This window comes from Hippichthys cyanospilos, chromosome 18 (genome assembly GCF_059441005.1).
Source record: "Hippichthys cyanospilos isolate Australia breed blue-spotted pipefish chromosome 18, RoL_Hcya_1.0, whole genome shotgun sequence".
NCBI classification, from domain to species: domain Eukaryota; kingdom Metazoa; phylum Chordata; class Actinopteri; order Syngnathiformes; family Syngnathidae; genus Hippichthys; species Hippichthys cyanospilos.
In genome coordinates this window covers 7,588,372-7,608,569 of record NC_142386.1, presented here as the reverse complement: position 1 = coordinate 7,608,569, position 20,198 = coordinate 7,588,372, and the positions used below count along the sequence as shown (strand labels likewise).

General features: G+C 38.3%; 1 protein-coding gene and 1 long non-coding RNA gene across 3 annotated transcripts in view; one reads left to right on the top strand and one right to left on the bottom strand.

Moving 5' to 3' along the window:
* The window catches only part of LOC148408796 (uncharacterized), a 70,663-nt gene that overhangs the window by 39,840 nt on the left and 10,625 nt on the right, over positions 1-20,198 (top strand). For both annotated transcript variants that reach the window (XR_015868549.1, XR_015868548.1), the window contains exon 3: positions 1,735-1,874. This is a non-coding gene — a long non-coding RNA (uncharacterized LOC148408796). The remainder of the gene's footprint in view (positions 1-1,734; positions 1,875-20,198) is intronic.
* zc3h12b (zinc finger CCCH-type containing 12B) lies at positions 3,865-16,416 on the bottom strand. The gene is made up of 5 exons (XM_088440534.1): positions 15,597-16,416; positions 14,452-14,591; positions 14,047-14,281; positions 12,797-12,903; positions 3,865-12,725 (listed from the first exon to the last, which is right to left on the bottom strand). Exons 1-5 carry the CDS (start codon positions 16,193-16,195, stop codon positions 11,299-11,301), a joined length of 2,508 nt encoding a protein of 835 aa, XP_088296660.1. The 5' UTR covers positions 16,196-16,416; the 3' UTR covers positions 3,865-11,298.

Here is a 20,198-nt window from a genome sequence, read left to right as displayed (position 1 = left end):
TTGCTTTCGTTGCTGCCCGCAGACTCCGCCTGCTGCCTCTGCATCATCATGGCCGCACACGTTCACTCTCCTGGTTCGGCCAAGGCCCAACTCGCTTTCACATTTTTATTTTTTTATACATTAACAATAACATGTTCCGGTGTGAAAAGTAGCATACTTTGCGGTAATACTTTTAAATAGTAGCCTACAGTCGCTCTAGTTTTTTTTTTTTAAACCTTGATATTTTTTTTACCTCCTGAATAAGCGTTCCCTCGTTTACTGCGGGGTTACGTCCCCCCAAAATACCCGCAGTAACTGAAATCCGCGTAGTAGAGATTCAACTTTGTGTGCTTTTGTTCCTTTTAATTTGTTTCTTTAGTTAAAAAAAAAGTACACCGTTATAGAATCAACAATTTCAGTTGCATAAATCTCTTGTTTCTAAGCCTTAACCTCTTCTTTTCTTTTTGACACATATAAGCTAAAACACGAAGACTTAGTATGATAAAAATGTTGCACATGGTGGAAGTGGAATTATTGAGACCCATGACTCGTGACATTGATGATATGCAGTGCAAATGTATATATGTATTAAGTAAGGGAAAATTTCAAGAAAACCCTGCAAATGATATGGTTGGAAATGAAATTACATGCAGGAGATTGGGGTGGCCAAATCCGATCCTCGGGAGCCACAATCCAGCCTGTTTTCGATGTTTCCCTTCGACCAACACACCTGCCTCAAATCAGGGTCGTTATCAGAATTCTGTGACGCAGGCCGATGAGGTCATTATTTGAATCAGGTGTTTTGGTTGTAGGGAAAGATGGAAAACAGGCTGGATTGTGACTCTTGAGGACAGGACTTGAGGTTGAATTGTTTTCTTAATTAATACAATTGTATTTTTTTTTTTTTTTTGCCAGCCCGCCATGCTATAGTCACAATTATCTGTACTTTCACTATAATTTGTTATTGTTTATATTTTATCATTTTTTTGCATATTTTAAATTCCACTTTGAGGTCTGCTTGTTATTTAATAGGACAAATAATTGAAAATACAGTATTTTAAGAACCTAAAAGAACTTGGTATTGGTGATAATGGCACAAGTATTTACTAAATTCTCAAGTATTGCGCTGCTCTAAATGCTAGATTTTTTTTTTTTTTGTCAATATAGTCTAATGAGGCTTGGATAAAAAATATGACCTTTGTAAATATGAGTCCAAACATTCACTCCTAGGCACCTATTTACATTTCTTTCAAATTTTTCAAGTGTAAAAAAAAGTGTCTGATACTAAATGAATTAAGTACTCAAATAATCAATTATTTCAGGTATCCAAATAATTGATTAGGTCGCTAAATATTAAAGTAAACAATTCATTTGGATAATCAAATGATTACTTCAGGGACTAATGAAATTGACGACTTGATGATTGAATTCATTTAGTGCCAGCAATTTTTAGACGCTCCTTAAGCTAAACGCTTGATAAAAATTTGAAAGAAAAACAAAACAAAAAAAAATCCATACTCGGGATTGAATGGACTTAAAAAACAACAAAAAAATATATATACGTGTTTGGTATTGAATGAGTTAAAGGCGATTGGTAAACACAATAACACATGTGTGCAATTATTTTTGCCTAACTGTACAATAAATTTATGGTCTGGACGTAATGTCAGGCTGAATTCAGTTAGCTACAGAGACAAAACAGCAGCTAAAAAGAATTTAGGTAATAAGTACTCTTCTAATGTTTTCTACAGGCAGTGGAAAAAAGGGAAGTCGTTTGCCCTCCCCACGTTACCAACACTACTGGAATGACGGAGCGCTCGCCAGCAGACGCCACTGCAGAAATGTTCACGCGGGCCCACGATGCGGCCAGCGAGCGCATGCGGCATCGGAAAGAGGTAAAATGATCAAGTTGTACTTTCGTGGCTTCGTTTGACCTTTCATATTGTGTGGATAACCTGGAAATTACAAGCCTGATCCTTTCATATTCAGTGATTTTAGAAAAAAGGGCTTAGCAGTCAGAAGATGTTCCACCCATTTCAAAATGCTTCATCATAGGAGACAACGGCCTCTGGCTTTTTTTTTTTTTTGGGGGGGGGGGGATACAGAGGGATGATTCATGACACAATTTCCTCAGAGCTGGAGAAGCTAAATGATGTCTTTGTACTGATTTCTTAACATGAAGCTCACACTGGCCTATCACACTTCCTCATCACGTCAAAAACTTTGGATTTTGCAAGAACATAAGCATTTTTCACCCCTTTTCAATACGATCTACACTGTAAGCAAAAAAAAACTACTCCAGGTGCCCTCTTTTGTTTTCTATTCCATATTGAATTATCACCATTGCCAATCGGTTGCCTCATCTGGCCCATTTGTACATTTTCAAAATCAGCTGTGGCCCTTGAGCAAAACTTTGCCGTTCAGGGCGTGTCCCCTTCTCTTGCTCAATGTGCGCCGGGATGGGCTCCATTTGCTGTAGATAAGGGATGAAAAATGAATAAAACAATGCCTGAAGTGAAATTCTGTCAGTATTACATGTTTGGCCTTTAAAAAGTAACCAAGGCAAATACCTTTGTGCTGACTCACTGAGTTACAATCACATGAGTTTCACATCGAGGGTAAGATGACCTCCTGTGGAGGGTTCACGCCAAATAAGAAACTTGCTCAGCAGTAAACCTGAGAAAGCAAAATACTCCGTATAATTACACCGAAATCTGCAGTCTATTGCAGGGGTGTATTTTATTCTGTCCCAAGTCTTTGCAGTTCACAAAGTTGGACAACTACAGATTTTCCTTCCTCTTGATATTTGTCTTTTATTGTTTTTTTAATTGCTTTGTTTTTTATGTGTTATATACAATATATATATATATATATATATATATATATATATATATATATATATATATATATATATATATATATATATATATATATATATATATATATATATATATATTTATTTTTTTTCCAAATGGAAAAAAATCATATACAATTTCCATTCGTTTCATGCAATTTAAGGAAAAAAAGCTATATTGTGATACATAGGGGACCCAAAAGGACGTTACGGTATTTTAACGAGATTTATTTATTTATTTTAATGTACTTTTCGACAATATGTTTACAATTGACCTCTGCTATTTGAGGGGCATTTGGGTGCAGGCCAGTGTGCAAAAAAAAAAAATCAACCTATAATACACACGAATTGTTTTTTCAGATAGACAGGACAGCATAATTTTATCTGTTCGCCCGCTTGAGGATTTTCCTCCATGCAGCCCTTGAACCAAAATGTGTTTGGTTTACTGTATCCCTATTTCATGCACAACCTTTGCCAGCAGAGGGTGCTCAAACTCAAATTTTACCCTAACTGGAAGTTTAGCGTCTCCAAATATTCACCGGTATTCTCATATTTTTTTTCGTTGTGTTTGTCATATAAACTGAATTTTTCTTTCGAAAGAAAAAAAACAACACTGGTTAAACTGAATTTTTCTTTCGAAAGAAAAAAAACAACACTGGGTTAGCTCACCAATTGGTATTAATTTGAATGATTTGAAATTATAACTGGTACAGTGGGTTCCAAAAATTAAGTCCTCGTGAAAATAAATAATAGTCCTTTGAGTAACTCAAAGATGGACTAAAAATTGGTTTTAAATATTTGTTTACAATCCTGCTCTGCTCCACATAAGTTTTTTGTTCGAATAAATAAATATAGGACTGTGTTTTTTGTTTTCTTTTTTTTTTAACTCCCTAATAGATTGCTGAAGTATAGAATCGGGACTTTGTATCAGCACATACTCAAAACGAGGTGACTTGGACCGGGGTGCAAACAAAAATGATCTGGGCATCCCTACACAGTATTTAATTCATAAAAGAAGAGATACGACAGAATGTAGGTAATGTAACTTTATTAATGGTGAGAAACACATGTCATAAAGACTTACATTTTGTTTGAGCCAACAGACTCAAATATTCTAGTTTGGTCTACAAAAAAAAAAATGCAATGCTTTCCAGTCAGTGTGGTTTACAATACTGCAGATAAGCACAACACAAAAAGCTTGCTTCAATGTTTCCCTTTTTACACTCACGCCACTTTAGAAAAGTCACCGATACGACTCACTGTATTTATTTATTCTTTTTAATCATGTGATTTTGAGTGTTCAACCTGAGTATTACACTGTAAATATGTACAGTCATGTTTATGGGCACACCTCGAAGTCCTGACATTCCGCATACCGAATCTGTCCATCTGGGAGGATGCTGGCATCAAGTGTCATAGGTACACAATTTGTGTCAACAAGTGTTAAAATCACTAATCACAATGTGTAGAGTTAGGAAAGAAAAAAAACAAAACAACAACTTTGGTTTTCAACTTATCCATTGACATGCTATTCAACACATCACTTCAAAATAGCACAAGTCCAATTTCCATAGGGCGCCAGTTGGAAGTACATACGAACTGGCCACGGACAGCAAAATGATCACACTACTTCGATAGAATATTTTAGTGATAAAAATAACAACAAATAGCACACGTCTGCTTGTCAACATTTTTAGTCATTCATTGCCCACTAAATTCCAGTTAAATGAGGGAAAAAAAACATTAAACATGAATATTCAAATGATTCAGATCTGGCACTGTGCTAGTATTTTTAAAAGTGTCATTTAAAGTAGTTTGGTGTGAAACAATCTGCTTAACCATTGTGTGTGTATTTTTTTTAAACAACCGAATATGCAAAGTTTTTATACAAGGCAAAATATGGACAAATGCAGGGAAAATAAGCACGGGTTACAACGTTCAAGCGAACTGATGTAATGTTTTACATTTACACATGAAATCCTATCGGCAGGAACATGTCTGTATGTACAATGAGGGCTTGTAGCTTAGTGCTTTTGCACTTGACCGAGCACATCAAAGTCCCAAGAAATTAACGACTGTACCCGATAAAAGATAGTACATACCTATGGGCTACTCCCTGTGACACACAGTGTCACACACTTTAGGCATTTCCCCCCCTTATTCAAATAAAACTATTTTCATAATATACATTTCATATTTAGTTTACATTCAAAGGTAGAGATACAATTTGTATCAACAAGTAAAAGTCAATTCTGGACATTTGCGGCTTGGTTGTTTGCGGCACTTACAAAAGAAAAGGATGTGGGGGCGCTCGACTACTGTGGGGGGAAAAAAAAAGGTTTATTCACAAAACTGTATTATATTAAATAGGGTGGTTGGGACTTTTTGGATGATTTTCAATGTGTGTGGTTCACATTAAAAATGACTAATCCTATTTTGTGTACAGCTTGTAATCATGATGTTCATATTGTTTAGAAAATTTCATCCAATAGTGGCCTGTTTGAATATGTCGTTACTCGAATTAGCTCATTCAGTCCCAAAGACATATTTTTACTTTTTTTAAGAGCCCAAACATTCCTTTTTTTTCATATTTGCTTGACTAAAGGAGATTCTAAAAATGGTTAATGACTAATTCCAAAGTAATCAATTAATGCTTTCTTTGAATGAATTGAAGTATTTTCGGAAATATATTTTGCGAGAACAATGATGACGTCTTCAATACTTATTCCAGCCGCTGTATGTACTTTGATTATTTTAGTACTTAATTACCTGAATTGTTTACTTTTGTACTAAAGTCCAACTTTGGGTACTTACTTACCCCTTGTGGGATATTTTGTCCAATCCTTTGATCTTTACCTCAAAGGCATTTCACATCAAAGACAAAGCATTGAAAGAAGACACCAGGGGGGCTGAAATTTCACCCAGTTGATGACATATCAAAGTTCAACATGACCCGACCACTTCATTATCACACTACCAGGAGTTTGCCATTCCTTGTCCAAAATACTGAGGTGGAAGAAATGACCCAAAAATGGTCAAAATACTGCACATGTGTTAACTAACTACATAACTACTAAAGTAAGTCATTACTTCAGTACTCAACAATGTATTAATTACCAGGAATTGAATGTTTGGTCTCTTAAAAACAAATTCATAAAATATATGTCTGGGATTAAATGCCTCAATGGTGGAGCATTTTAAAATTTAAACACAATTCTTATAGATGCAGTACCCTTAAAAAAAATACATGTATTTTACATCAGGTACATAATTTGTTGAAAGGGTAAATCATATCTGACCACAGTATTCTTCGCAGTTGAGTTGAAAATTCATCCAAGGCCACTAAAAGTGAGACAATATGGTAATTTGGTTGAAACTGCAGAAGGTGTCAAGAATATGACCTTGCTTGCACAAAAAAACAAAAATTCCGGTATTTTCTCGTCATCTTTGACGGTAAAACTAGACTGGGGGGGAGGGGGCACGCAAACGTTGAGCCAAATGCCAGAAACAACGGTGACAGCAGCCTTTGCAATCTGATTGTTTCATATGAAGAAACATTTAGGCAGTTTGTTTTCACCTTCTCATGAACAGACAGCTGGCCTAAAGTGGCCTCGTCTTTTTTCATGAAAACAAAAACAAAGTCAGCAAAGCCCAAAAAAAATCATTTGGGCTATACACATTCTTTTTTTTTTCCTTTTTGGATATTTATACACACTAGTGTTAGCTATTATTCGAGAGAAATACAGTATATGCTTGTGAGGAATCACCTATGAGAAAAATAATCTAGCTATCTCACATAAATTCCCAATTAGCTCATTCGATCCCAAAGACAATTTTTTCCTTTCAATCTGAGGTATTTATTTACATTACTTTCAGTTTTCAAGCGTGGATGAAGGAGTCTAAAATGTCTCGTACTGAACGAATTAAAATTAATAAATTACTTTTAAGTAATTAGGTCCATAAGTAATTGATTAATTTAGGTAAATAAATGCCATGCCAATCTGTTATTTTAAATTATTAAGTACTAAAATCACTTCATGTACCTAAGCACTAAAGTTATTAAATACTCTCGGTGAAAGTACTAAAATAATTGATTACTTGAGGTAAAACAATACTAATTAAATACTTAAAGTAATAATTACCTAAAGTAATCAATTACTTAAAGTAATCAATGACTTTAGTGCAGCAGTTTTTTATTGATTAAGTATTTAAGTATTAAGTATTTAGGTAGTATTTGGATAATGTAATCAATTACTTTAGTACCTAATTACGTAAACAATTACTTCAGGTAATTGAGCACTCGTGTAATGGTATGGTAGGTATGAAAATAATCAAATACTCCAGGTAATCAAGTGTCAACATAATCGATTATTTTAGGTAATCAAGAATTAAACGATTACTTTGAGTGACTTAGTAAGTAATTACTTGAAGTGCTAAAGTACTAACTTATTACTTGAAGTAAGTCATCAATTATTTCAGTACTCGATTCATTAAGTGGCAGCCATTTTTGACCCTCCTTTAGCCAAACACTTGAATTTTTTTTTTTAAATAAATTATATAAACAAGTCTGGACACTTAAAACGTAAAAATACGTCTTTGGGATTGAACGAGTAAAAGAGTAATACCACTTCGTGTCAAAAATCTGTGCGGCACCTTGTACTTTCGTTTGAGACGTGACTTGCTCCTTTTTTCATGTAATTTGATGCTCAGTCAGGTGATCATACAGATTCAATCAAGTGGCATTTCCCTTTAAATGCAATCAGAGCGTCTCCTTTCAATTGGGCTGGCTTTATACGAAGCTCAAAGTATGTCATTGTCGTACAATTTCACCGGTTTGAATTGTCGTTCTCAGTAGGCCCACACTTGTGCTAATGCCAACATCAACGCGTCAGCATCGTGTAAAACCGCCCGAAAGAGCCAATGTTAAACATCTCAAGGTGCATACTTTGGACATTTACAAAGTTTTACAATTGTTCACGCTTCAACTCTATATACAATACATGTGTAAGGTTTCACAAAATACAGTATATCACAATTAGAAGAGAATACTCTTGCCAGCAGTAACCACTGGTTTTTGGCCACTGAAGTGAAAAAGTGAAAGCATCCTGAGAGCAATGCTGCAAGGCACAGCCAAACTGAATTTTCTCACCATAAAAGCCAAACGTCATACTAAACATGCTTTCTTGCATTAGTGTCATTTGTGTGTTTTTTCTCTTCTTTTTTGAAAAAAAAAACCTTGCGGTCCAACTAACCATATTCCTAGAAATGTTAAAAAAAAAACTGTGCAAACTTGAAAGCAAACATTTTTCTCATTTCTATACATTTATACATTAGGGATATTTTCATCGTTTTACCGTAGATGCACTGCGATCATACAAGTTATACTTGTACCTCAGTGTCATCGTTTCACCGCAATTCATTTATTGTATGCGCATTAGCAACCGTTTTGCAGCTTTTTAACAATGTATTTGTTCTGACTGAAAAGTAAATTGTAAGCAAACTTGGAAATACATCAATAGTTTTCTTCAAGCCAAAGCCCACCATAAATGAAAGCCATCCTACCTCCACGTGTACAGTATGTCTCTGTGTGAAGTCAGTCCATTTAAGTGCATGTAACAGTAGTCAAACAGCTCCAATGACAACCTGACGCGGTTCACAGGAGCTCATTTCTTAAAACTTAGTCATATGTAGCCTAGGACTGGGGGAAAAAAAGTGAAATTGTGAATGCAATGTTTTTATGACGGCTCACAAGTAGGTTCAAAACACCCACAAATACGAGTACTTCTAATCTTATACTAAAGAACTAATTAAAAAAAAGTTGAAGCGCAGTGTGTAGGATACATAGAAAGAGCTACATATATATCATATACCATTTTCACAACAAATCTAACAAAACTATATACACGACAATAGGACATGAGAAATAATTTCAATTATGTGATGTTTGAATAATGACCGTTTTTTTTGGCGTTATTTAGCAGCTTATCAATGACTGAAATAATGGCTTTTGTGTGATTTATATGTACATATCGACGTGCACCTGTATACAAGACAAATCTCTTTTTGGCTTGCTTTGTGCACTGTCAAATTCTACCAAAATAGGAGCTTTGCGAGACTGAGAAAATAGATCTCTTTCCATACTGAGATAGTGCTTTACGTTTGAAAGTAGGAGGCTTCAAGGACGACGGCGTTCATTGAAGACGACTAAAAAGCGTGAGGTCATTCTGATATAAGGCCATTAAATATCATAGTTCATGCTTTGGAGGTATGCGTGTACCTCTCTCTTACTCATCTTTAAAAGAAGAGCACAAAAAACACAAGTTATTTACAGCAGTCAAAGCTCAGGGAAGTTTTTGATAATTATGATGCTTTTCACTCGACATCCGCTTTACCTGAACGGGAGCTATATGTAGTTCAAAACAAACATGGATATTGTTCATTATTCATTGTGATGTTGCTGTCTTGTAACCAAAAGTAACTGGGCAAAAATTTGGTCTGCCTTCTTGAAATTGGTCGGACAAATTTTAGCTCATTTGTTGAATATTTATAATACATGATGTTCCCTAAAGTCGGGCACGAATTTGACATTGAATAGCTTGGAAAGTATTAAGGATATAAAAACATGCCTGACTTATTCTGAAAGCATTTTATCACAAGTTTTACATGGGATTTATAAAGTAGGACTGGGGAAGAAAAATTTGACCTAACCGGGTAAGTCGACTTAAAAATTAGGTCAACTAAAAATAGCAATCATTTTCTTTCTTGCGCAGTGTTAAAAAAAAGACATGATATCACGAGTTTGAGATCATGTCCATGTTTCCATGAAAACAATGACAAAAATAAAGCAATATTTAAGTACTGCAAAAGAGACCTGGTACCTCACAGGAGCACTTCAACAGTTGCCACACTTAAACAGAAATCACCCATAGGCAAAGTCCATTTGATGTATGGAGCCATTTGTTGCATCGTCTAGAGACCAAATGGCTGATGTTTTTTGTGTGCTTAAAAACACATGTTGATTTAGTAGCTAGCGGGCTTTATTTAAAGACAGAATTAGCATATTGATCTTCCGAACACCAAGAAAGTTGTAAACTTCCCAGAAAGCTCTAGGGCTACATTATTCATAAATACAAACCATCTATAGTGGCTCAGTTTTGCATTCAAATTCTAACCAGTCAAAAATGAATTGTGTCCAATCTGTTCATCAAAAAGAAGAACAGGAAGTTAGTGACCTCATAGTTGCTAACAGGCAGGTCCACTCTCCATTTCAATCATGGAATATTGTTGAAGCATCTTCTGTAAGCGTGTTATGTGCATCTAACTTTGTGTAAGTGCTAACTCATTTGTAGTTAAGTGTTTGTTGACCTTAAATTTTAATCGCTAATGCTAGTCACAGATGCTAACCATTTAGCATAGGCATATTTTGATGGAGGAGGTGTGTGTGGGCTAAGGTCAACTGCTCAATTTTTTTAATGGAATAATTAATAGGATAATTGTGTTTAAAAGATTCAATAGTGACATTATTAGCATTACAAAAAGCTTTAAAAAGGTACCTGTGTCATCTTACTACCATTCATAGTTCATTAGATAAGAGGACTTGAAATTTGCACACCTGGACACCCTGTATTTGACATGTTTGTTTGTAATTTCAAACTCAGCTCCCGGTCAGGTATAATGGATGTGTTATGAAAAACATACAGTAACGTTTCCCTTTACAAATGTGACACAATTCATATAAATGCGTGACCTTCAAGGTGGAAACATCTTACAATTGTACTTAAAAAATGTCAAACTTCAGCTATGCTGTTTGGCTAATGGAAAACCAAAGCGCTAGATTTTCCACCAGACATTAAATAAAAATAAGTCCTGAGGGCAAATGTTGTACACTTGGCAACATTTTGTGCCTGTCTTTGCAATCAAAACACCGAAATCTGAATTTACACCTTAGTCGACCTACTGTATTTTCCGTACCATAAGGCGCGAATAAAAGCCTTTGATTGTCTCCAAAATCGACAGCGCGCCCTACGATCCTGCGCACCGACTCTCAAAATCTGTACAAATGTTCTAGTGCCACTTAAGTGCTCCACTTGACTGACCGTCGGACCACTTCCCGTTGAAATAGGGACATTAGGGAAAGAACACACACAGTGCGTACGCTAGCAGCGATAAACTAATCAGAAAACACTACGTAATATGCACAGTACGTACGCTAGCAGCGATAAACCAATCAGAGTACAATACGTAATACATGCAGTACGTACACTGGCAGCAATAAACCAATCAGAGAACATTACGCACATTCCCTTTTATTGTCCGCATGTTTGGGCATGCGTCGTTTAATATGCCGCGCCCAAGGTATGTGTTAGCTACGGAAACAACCCCCATAATCAAGACTGCGCCGTATGGTGCGGAAAATAGTTTTTTTTTTTGTTGTTTTTTTTTTTCAATTAAGAAAGCGGGGGCCCTCAGTGACAAGACCTCAAATTTGTAACAATGACAGCTGCCAGTTGTTGGGGGTCTGTCAAATGAGGGTTCTTCTCCATGACCGAATGGACAACATAAGCGGGGAAAATGTTGCAAAGGTTCCGATATGTTTGATACTGGTGTTCTGGGATGACATACCGTTCCTGGTGCTCCGCCGCTGGCGGGGCCTCCCACGGCGAGCTCCAAATTTGCTCCATTTTGTCCGGCATGCTGCGGACCATGACCCGCTCGCAACACGGCATCAGGCTGTTGCTCAGCGGGTACGAGTGGTACCCGAAAGATTCGTTCCCGCAGGGCAGCGGGTCCCAGCTGGCGTGCTGCTCGCGGCACAGAGGCGGTCGCCTCTGTCTCATGGGGTTGCTGTCGTACAGCCTGGAATCGGAGATGCTGTCCATGCGGGTCATGCCCAGGGAGCGCGTCGGCTGCGAGGACAGCGGCGGGAGGACGTTGGGAGGCATGGGATAGTCCCCGGGGCAGCTGGACCTAGCCCCCACCGCCACGTGTTGGATGCGCGGCGCCAGATGAGGCGCGGGCTGCTTGCGCGGACCCTGCTTGGACTCCTCGGGCCCGTAACTCTGCACCCTGGAGAGCGCTTCGTGTCGAAATCCGTGGGGGAACGTCTGCATTCTCCCGGCGGCCGGAGACTGCTGCGGGCCCTTCATGCTCTCCTCCAGGCTCCCGTCCACAGAGCTCGGGTACATGTCGCCGTAGGAGGAGAAGGAGTCGCTGTTGGAGTGGCTGAGGCAAGAGTCGGCGCAGTGGCCGCGACTTCTCTGGCACACCGCGTGCTCGTGCTCCATGCTACAGAAACTGTCGACGTTGTGCATACTGCTCATGCTCATGTTTGAAAAGTCGCTGTGCAGTGAATAATAGCCGTGGTCGCTGACCGAGTCATACTTGGGGAACTGCTCGCCGTACGTGACGGAGGCCCCGTGACTGTTGGTCACCAAAATGGGAGGGTACTGCACGCTCGACATGTGCTCCAGCGAGCTGTGCGAGAACTGCAAAGAGCCCGGCACGGGGCTGCTCGCCGAACGCGTGTTCAAGGCCCCGGCCGCGTGGCTCTTGGCCGGCTGCATGGTGGGCACGCTGAGGGCGGTCACGAGGGAAGGCACGGAATTTGTCTCGGACTTCCTCGCCGCGGAAAGGCTTTCCGGGGACTCGCAAGCCACCGAGCGGATGCTCGGGTCGGACTGGCGTTTGGGCGCCACGCGCTTGACTTCCGAGTTGCTGTCCCTGTTCACGACTGCCGGACCGGTGCCGCATTTGACTAAGGCGCCCTCGCTCATCGTCTTCACCGCAGACAGTTTGGCGAAGGCCCGCAGTTCGTCGGCCACCGACCGCAGCGGTTGGTTGACGCGTTCCGGATGATAGTATTTGCACTTGTGTCCGTATGTGCACTTTTTGCCTTTTCGCGGAAAGAATGCATCAGATCAGTCACGGTCAAGAATTCAAACACAATAAATGTAACTGACTCACCATAGGGGCAAGGTTGTTTTTTATGTTCTGGGACAACAGGACGCTTGCGAAGGAAATTTTCCAAGCTCGGGCCATGTCTTCCCAGTGGATCATCAGGTGGCATAAATCTAAAGACGTGAAAATGTTGAACGCATTCCTCTAAGGGCCACATACAGATAAATCCAAAGACGCAAGGGCCATTTTGATTGCATAAATCTAAAGACGTGAAAATGTTGAACGCATTCCTCGAAGGGCCACATACAGATAAATCCAAAGACGCAAGGGCCATTTTGATTTTTTTCTTTTTCACATGGGAATACGAAGCTTCATGAAGCACCTGTGGTATAGTTATACTCCTTTAGATGGTGCTAAAAAATAACTCGTGCGGTGGAGATGTATTGATTCCCCTGCTATTTGAATCAGGAGTGCCATGAAGTGTCAAAAAATATCACGTGCTTCACGAAGCTTCATTTGTGCATCACTACCATAAGACACCAGAAGATAACTGCTGCTCCACTGAAGAGCAGCCAAAGCCCATCTGATTTTGAATAAAGCAGTTACTTGGCAATTATTTATGCAAAATGTTCACATTTAGACCTTGACATTGGGCAAAAAGTGGAAGAAACCATTTTTGCTTGAAAAGATAATTATATTATTTACCACAGTGTAATGGAGAAAAGTGTGGTTTTGAGTTTACGTGTAAATATTTAATTTGCATTTTTTTTGCACATTTAAAAAGCTTTGCAGTGTATCATTTATGCAGTGTTTAGTTTATGTCGTGGGCTGCCTAGAAATAGATGATGGGGCACAAATGGCCCCCGGGCCACAGTTTGGATGCCACTAGTTTAATAGGATAATAAACTTATTTCCCAGCAGTAAAAGGTATTATAATTACTTTGATCATTAAATTGTCATTCATGTACATTGTCATTCATTTTCAAAGAGGGGGAAAAACTCAATATATATGGAAACATAATTGCCCTATAACATTTTAGCCATTGAAGTAAAAATATATTTCTTCATTCTCATTTAAAAAGAAAACTTAAATACAGGCAAAATATTAATTTTTCACTACTAAAATTGGCTAAGTAAACGGTCTCTTTAAATAATGCATGCGATCATTATCTCAGTTAGTGCAATTTTTTGTCAACTTAATAAAGAAGACTGTAATCTTTGAATTTATTTTAACTCATTCACTGCCATCCCAGTCATAACTTATGTATCTATAAATGGCAGTGAATATGAATTTACAGTAAGAATGGATAGCTTACTTGTCATTGACGAATGAATACATTAGGAGACGTTCCTCGATGAACTTCTTCCACTCTGGTTTTTCATTTTGCAAGTCTCTGTAGTTGTCATTTGACACAATAATTCCATCAGAATCATAAGACAGCTTCACTATGAAGCGATCATCATAGCACACCACCCTTCTGCCTTGAACCCTCCTAGATGGGGTGAAAACCAGGATCTTTTCTTTTTCCAGCTTCCGTAATATTTCCTGATCTGTGAAGGAAACGCAGTTTAGCTGGCACAGAAATATCACAAATATCACAATGCTTTATGCAACTGCTGTCAACTGAGATTACATTTATTGTGTCTTATTGTAAACAAATGCCCATTAATGAATGCAGTTTCACGTATACTGACAAACAATCCAAAAATGGTTTTGCTACCTGTAATGAGGGCATCAGGCCTTGACTGTTCCTTTCTCCATGCGGGGACAAACACAGTAATGTCTTTGTGTCCCTTTTCTAAGAACCATTCAACAGCAAGCTGGATACCACGGCAAGAGAAAACCTCTTTGTTTCCATGGCTGAAAAAAAAAACAAAAAAAAAAAACATTGAACTCACATTATAGAGGCCATGTAAAAATTGGTTTTAACTTAACGAAACTTTTTTTTTTATTTGAACGGAAAAAAAAATGCAAGTATAAAATGTATAGAACATGCTGTGCGTATTGTTGTCTCTGGTGAAACTATATGTGAGTGTCTAGGCAGTAAAATGCTCATTTTACCTAAAGGAAGCTCATAAATTCACTTCAACATAATTCCTTTGCATATAGATGCAATACAACGGCACCAAAGTAACACTTGCATTGCTTTAGTCACAGATATGTTCAGCCCCCCTGAACATTTCAAAAATGGATGAATACATGAATCATGAACTATCATTGTCATCATGTAAAAATCCATAAAATTACGTTTCTAAGCTAGCAGTAGTGCAAACGATGAACCGTGGAGTAAAGTGCACACAGGTTCATCTTTTTTTTTGTTTCAGACACTTTGATGCACTTGGTTATTTTTTTCTGTTTTAGACTAAGCCGTGACCGGTATAACTGCTGTAAAAACTAAGTAACTTGTGTAGACGCTGTAAAAAATAATCATCAGTTGTTGAAAGTTGGTTTATATTGCTTTTTTCTTTTGTTCATGTTAAAAATACTCTATTGAGAAGCACTGGTTTAGCTTGAGATGTGAAATATTTCAACTTGGCTTTGCCAAGTGTGCAAATTTGCTACTTTTCCAAAGCGCCATCACACACCGTCGATTTTGCCATGACGGTTTAGTTGCAAAGTTAGCAGGGTTCAGTTGCCACAAATAAATAGTCCTGCGTTAACTATAAATCGATAGTGAACCTATTTTGCAGATTTTTTCATTGCAAATATATCACCAAAAATTATGAGTGCAAGCCTGGAGAAAAAAGGGAGTTAAAGACGGCGAAAGTTCCAACTCTGCTCTGAAAAAAGTTGCCAGTGAATGAGTTGAAGGCAAAGTCCCTCAAATCTAAAACTTAGTGAATGATCTCGTGGTTAGCGTTTTACCTCATCGCCACATTGGATCCATCAATGACGACGGGCCTAAGGTTATCAAAAGGATCCGCGGATTCCTCTTCCACGGACACCTCAGGACTAACAGTCTCTTTAACGCACGGCGTAAGCGATAGCGACGTGGCTGCGGCGCTGCAAGGTTGACTCTCGGGCTCCACTTTGTTTCCCAGCCTTACCAGCTCAGCAAGAATGTCATTAATGAGAGCGGCCGCCCCCAGTTTATTGAGCACCATCTCCACCTGCTCTCCAGAGTAGCCCAGCTTCAAGGCAAAGTCCATTTTGGTCTGGTACTCCCTCTCGCTGGCAGCTTTGAGCGCCGGGCCCGCGCCGGCGTCATCCTCGCGGGAGTCTTGCACCGTGCTACTCTGGGAAAAACTGGGCTGGTCCAAGCACGGAGAACGACACAGCTGCCGATGGGGCTTGGGCGGCGCCGAGGGCTCCAACTTCTTGCAGCCGCCGCTGTTCACCCGAGCCCTCCGGCGCTGCTGCTCCTCAGCGTCGCTTTCCGAGCTCCCCCCGTCCTCGGGCTCATCGCCGGCGTGATGCTCCCTGCTCGAGTCAATGTTCTCCTCCCTGCATGGGTGCTTTTCCATTTTGAGTCTCTCCGACGCAGAACATTCTGTCACGTTTGCCTCAACACTTTGGATTTACGCCCCATGCTTCTTCCTCACCTCAGCCGCAACCAGGGAATCGCATTCATCGCTAGGCTTTTAACGTTCCTCGAGTCGAACCGAAGGATTGCTCTCTTCCCCGTGTGAACTATTTAAACCTGAAAAAGAGCAAGAAAAAAAAAGAACAAACTACGATTACTTGCTCAACAGTGGGACTTCAAAGTGTTAAAACTGTCGCGCGGTCAACATGCCTAACAGCGATAGGCATATCATCTGAACCTGACGAATTTCACTTGTGCATTTTGCTTTTTATCAGCAAAACATATTTCAAAAGAATGACCATTTTATGGCATTTCAGTTAAAAAAAAAAAATAGGGAAATGTAAAATGGCTTTACAAAAGCTATGACTAGATGATTTCGCACAAAGTGACACAGTAGATGAACATTGTGATTAGGGGTGAAACAAGTTCTTTAGTACTGTAAATTGTGGACAATAAACCGTTTTTTGTCACGCTTTGAACTCTGCAGTGTTTTTTGGGTTTTTTTTTACTACCCACCAGGGGGACATTTCCATCGGTAAACAAAGACGCAGAAGAAACTGCTATTTTACTTGATTAACAGGGGGCACGCTTTACTAATGAATAATCAGGTGTGTTATCGTTCTGTTGGTGCAGTATTCTAACAATCCAATCCTGGTTTTATTTCTAAACATCCAGGCATGTTCAGTCTGTGTTGAAGGCAATTAAGTGGAAATGTTTTATTTGGTCCAAACATTCAATATTCAATTACAATGTTTATTCTGATATCTGAATACAAAAAATATACGATAGCTGCAGGCCTAACTGTATTATATTACTTATATATTACTATTATATTATATTACTTCTTTTTACACTTAATGTGAAGGAAAATGTAATTGTGAGGAGCATCTGCAACATACAGCATAAATACCCTTGAAAATGATTAGTTTTAATGTCATTAAATATTTTATATTGCACTAGTTAACTTTAACTTGCACGGCTCATACGAATGCTCAGTGTTTCTGCAAAAAAATTCTGCAAATGTAAAAGATTTTAAGATCCCTTGGAACTCTACATTTCAATTATTCCATACTGGACTAATTATTGAAAAATCAAAACAGAATTGATGTCAACTATCATCCCAGAACAGACTCATCTTGGAACTTTGGGGTTTTAATCTACTGTATGAAAAGGGTTGTGCCATTTAAACCTTAAAAAAAAAAAATCAAAATTAAAATGCTGTGATGTAACCTTGCTGATGTTTAGTCAGTGTTGATTCAATATGCATCAACAACAGTGTTGCATTCATGAACATGTTTCTCCTGTCATTGCTATGCGGCGAGAACGTCACCAATGGAGCAAATGACGAAAACATGAATATTCACAAAGCAATAACAACACCATTCTGCATCTGATCTGTCTGAAAGTCATGCAAACCGTTTATAATACCATGTTGACAAATCCACTTTTCAATCTTTAAGTGTGTGTTGAGAACATTACATAATACAGGTTGAATTTATACATATACAACATAATAAAATCAGCCAACCAGTGTCACGATTCACCTCGCCGTAGATAAGGGAAAGAAAGTGAATAATAAAACCGACCGCAAGTCTTTCCTCTTCCTGCAGTCTATTGCTTTTTAAATAATACAAAAAAAAAAAAAAAAGCAGGCACAGTCTGCTAATGTACTGCAGAACAGCCCTCGCCTTGAAGCACAAAAGCAACGTCGAAGGCAGACACGCATGAGTGCATAGAACCGGAGACAGTGTGGGCTGATCAGTGCATCAATGTGCCGCCAATCCTCTCAAAGAGCCAACACTGCTTGGCAACTAATCTGTTATGGTCAACGGGTGCGCGACTTACAGTAAAAAACGCGTTTTTTTGTCACACGTGAACATCTAAATCGTCCTAATAACGAGCCGGTTGAGGTGGAAAGCAGATACAATACTGCCAGATTCAAGAGGCGCAGCCCATGATGTGTGTTGCCTAGCAACACAGCCGTGTCATCGGCTAACTCCTTTTTACAAGTCACGACTAAAGCAAACACAGCTCATCATCTCTCTTCAGGCAGCCAGGAAATGCACAACACTTTCACATACACTACAACTTCTTCGAGCAGCATAATCCTTAATAAAAATGGAGTTTATGTGCCTAACCTTCATCTGAAGACCATTTCAAAAGCGCGTAATCTAAATGAAAAATGATCTTCCGGGATAGTCAGTAGAAACCCATTTCAGACAATGCTAAAGCTTTGTGTTTCTATGAGGAACAAATTCTTTAAAAAAAGCCAAAAAGTATCCCATTTAGATCGTTCCATGATTATTTTTTTCTCTACAATGTTACATTGCCTGGTTGTTTGACATGAAATTCAAAATTGTACATTTTAAAAAAAGATGTTGACTGTTTATGGACAAAATACATAAAATATACATCAAATCTACAGTCTATTAGAGTATCCAGTCATTTTACTAACATCTTTTTGACTAATTAATGCAATTTCAGTGATTTGTGACAAGAAATAAGCTGACACAGTCCACTGATTGTCTTTTAAGGTAACATGATTGTACTGTATGTTAAATGGAGCACAGCAATCCAATCATGTACCTGTGCAAGGCAAGGGAGCATCTGTATATGCGCGAGTAGTTATGTTACTTGGCAACAAGTAAAGAGGTCCTTGGAGAGGTCCTTGAGGCCATCCTTTACCCTATTCTGTGTTTGGAATCACTCGTAGTAAGTTTTCTTTTTTGTAATACTGTGTAAATAATTACACCCTATATACTGTAGTAACTTTAATGTATTCCAAAATGCATCTTTGTTTGTATCGCCTCATAAGATACGCCGCGCAAAACAATAAAATTATTCAAATATTTAATTATATTATTAGCTGACAATGATGTATTCAGCAATTATGTCAAAGCAATGACGCAATTAACGTCAGTGTTCAAAACAATTATTCATTTGACTGATGAGTGAACTGTAATGTCCGCAATATAAAAATATGGTTCTGATCACAGATATTATGCATTATCAGTTTGGGTGATTTATTTCTAAACTTAGTTTTACATCTTGAAATTAAGGTTAGAAAAATGTAGATACTTTCCAACTATTTTGCAGTAAGTTCAAAATGTGGTAGCAATTAAAACAACATTGTAATAAACTGACATCTAATATTTTGGTGCACAACTGTAAATACAAACACAACAATGCCCATGTTGTCAAATACTTTTGGCAGCATCAATCAAAACTTACCAAGTCATCGTCCACTCACATTGTGCCTTCTTTAACTTTGCAATTACACTGACTAAATTGTGAATAAATTTTGCAAGAATGCGTTGATTCAGTCATATTTCAATACAGAATGATGGCGACTTGTTGATTTTGTAAGCAATACAAGCATGACTTCAACTTCTACATTCCACTTAATAACACGCTCATCGGATATTAATAAACTAGTGATATAAAGAATTTCAACGAGTCACGGCTTGTACTTTAAATAGAAACTTGTATTACTTTGATAGCACTCATTTTCAAACGTGTTACGATTAAATGCACGTCAACAACAACGTTATATCATGTCATCCCTAAAAAGAGCATCGCGCCCTTTAAATTGATAGTAACCAAAACAACACCAGAGGAAAGCAAATATTCCGATTGACCAGGTTATTATCACGTTATTATTAAATTTACCACCTTTGCACAAAAGTAATCATCTTTTAGGCCCGGTGTTAGCACGGGCTTGTGAAGCTGCTTATGCTTTTTTTAGCCAGCTGGAGTCTAGAATTTAGCCGCATCCACTAACCAGGTTTCTTCGCTACGTCTTTTTTATTTCACGACTAAAAAGAAGTTTACAGTTTAATTGCACAACACGACAAGCGATCTCGTGTGCATTTAGCTTGCAGGAAATACAAAAATCGTCCACCTAATAGCACCAGATGCTAACTTTGACATACGCTTTCGAGCCT

What these genes read in the sequence shown, in the direction of transcription:
- zc3h12b (XM_088440534.1), bottom strand. Translation starts at nt 16,195, where the DNA reads ATGGAAAAGCACCCATGCAGGGAGGAGAACATTGACTCGAGCAGGGAG. An exon ending in TATTCATTCGTCAATGACAA is followed by an intron (nt 12,904 to 14,046) that starts GTAAGCTATCCA and finishes TCACGTCTTTAG; the next exon opens with ATTTATGCCACCTGATGATC. An exon ending in AAAACAACCTTGCCCCTATG is followed by an intron (nt 12,726 to 12,796) that starts GTGAGTCAGTTA and finishes TTCCGCGAAAAG; the next exon opens with GCAAAAAGTGCACATACGGA.